At 35.7% G+C, this 802-nt stretch overlaps 1 protein-coding gene across 1 annotated transcript; it reads right to left on the bottom strand.

Moving 5' to 3' along the window:
• Positions 1-28: 28 nt before the first annotated feature.
• LOC104916603 (protein tyrosine phosphatase type IVA 2-like) lies at positions 29-663 on the bottom strand (the record flags this gene model as incomplete). The annotated part of the gene is made up of 2 exons (XM_010727629.2): positions 29-265; positions 571-663. Coding segments are annotated over 2 exons (240 nt in total), but the record flags the coding sequence as incomplete, so codon positions are not given.
• Positions 664-802: the final 139 nt, after the last annotated feature.

The raw sequence follows: 802 nt of genomic DNA, 5'->3' as shown, positions 1-802 counted from the left end.
ACTTTTAAGTGTGAGCTCCTCCCAATACTAGATCTGTGACTATTTTGAAATTTGCCCCAACTACACTTTTGTACTAAATCTTAAGAAGTATGACCACGAATGGCAATTCAACAGATCTTTAGAATTTCACCCACCGTCCAAGACCAGCAACACAGTGTACAGCAATACAACAACCAGGTTCTTCACGAAATTTAACTTTAAGGAGGTTTAGCCAATCATCAACAATCTGGTTGGATGGTGGTGCACCGTCATCAAAGGGCCAATCCTATAAGACAACACATAAATACATATTAAGAGATAGAACTTTTACTATGTGCATCAGAATTTATAATTTTCTAAAAAATTAACACTACGAAGAATACATTCCTCTCAACCTGTTTTCATTGAATGAAAGAGTTTACTCCAAGATTTTTACCCCTAAGTGATTTGAATAGCTTTTGCTTACACGAGCTGCTAGAATACGCTTACAGAATTGAATCAAGGTGGTGACTATGTAACATATAAAAAGTTTTGTTTAAAAAAGAACAACTAAAATACCAACCTCCAAACCGCTGCTCCTGCATTACTTACCAAAACCTGAATGCCTTCTTTTTCCACCGGAGCAGTATCATAAGTAGCTTCACACACTCTTACCACTGTGGTAACGCCATATTTCTTAAGTTCCTAGGGAGTGAAAAGAACTGCTTTAATGATAAACTGACTTCATTTATTTACTTTCTCAATAGGTTAGTAAGCTAACTTATTCCAAAAGTTTCAGTAAATAAATTAACAGAAAAGCTTGCCAGGTGTAAAGAACACAAAG

The sequence above is a fragment of the Meleagris gallopavo genome, unplaced genomic scaffold (genome assembly GCF_000146605.3).
Source record: "Meleagris gallopavo isolate NT-WF06-2002-E0010 breed Aviagen turkey brand Nicholas breeding stock unplaced genomic scaffold, Turkey_5.1 ChrUn_random_7180001924325, whole genome shotgun sequence".
NCBI classification, from domain to species: domain Eukaryota; kingdom Metazoa; phylum Chordata; class Aves; order Galliformes; family Phasianidae; genus Meleagris; species Meleagris gallopavo.
This window is presented reverse-complemented; position numbering and strand designations above follow the sequence as displayed.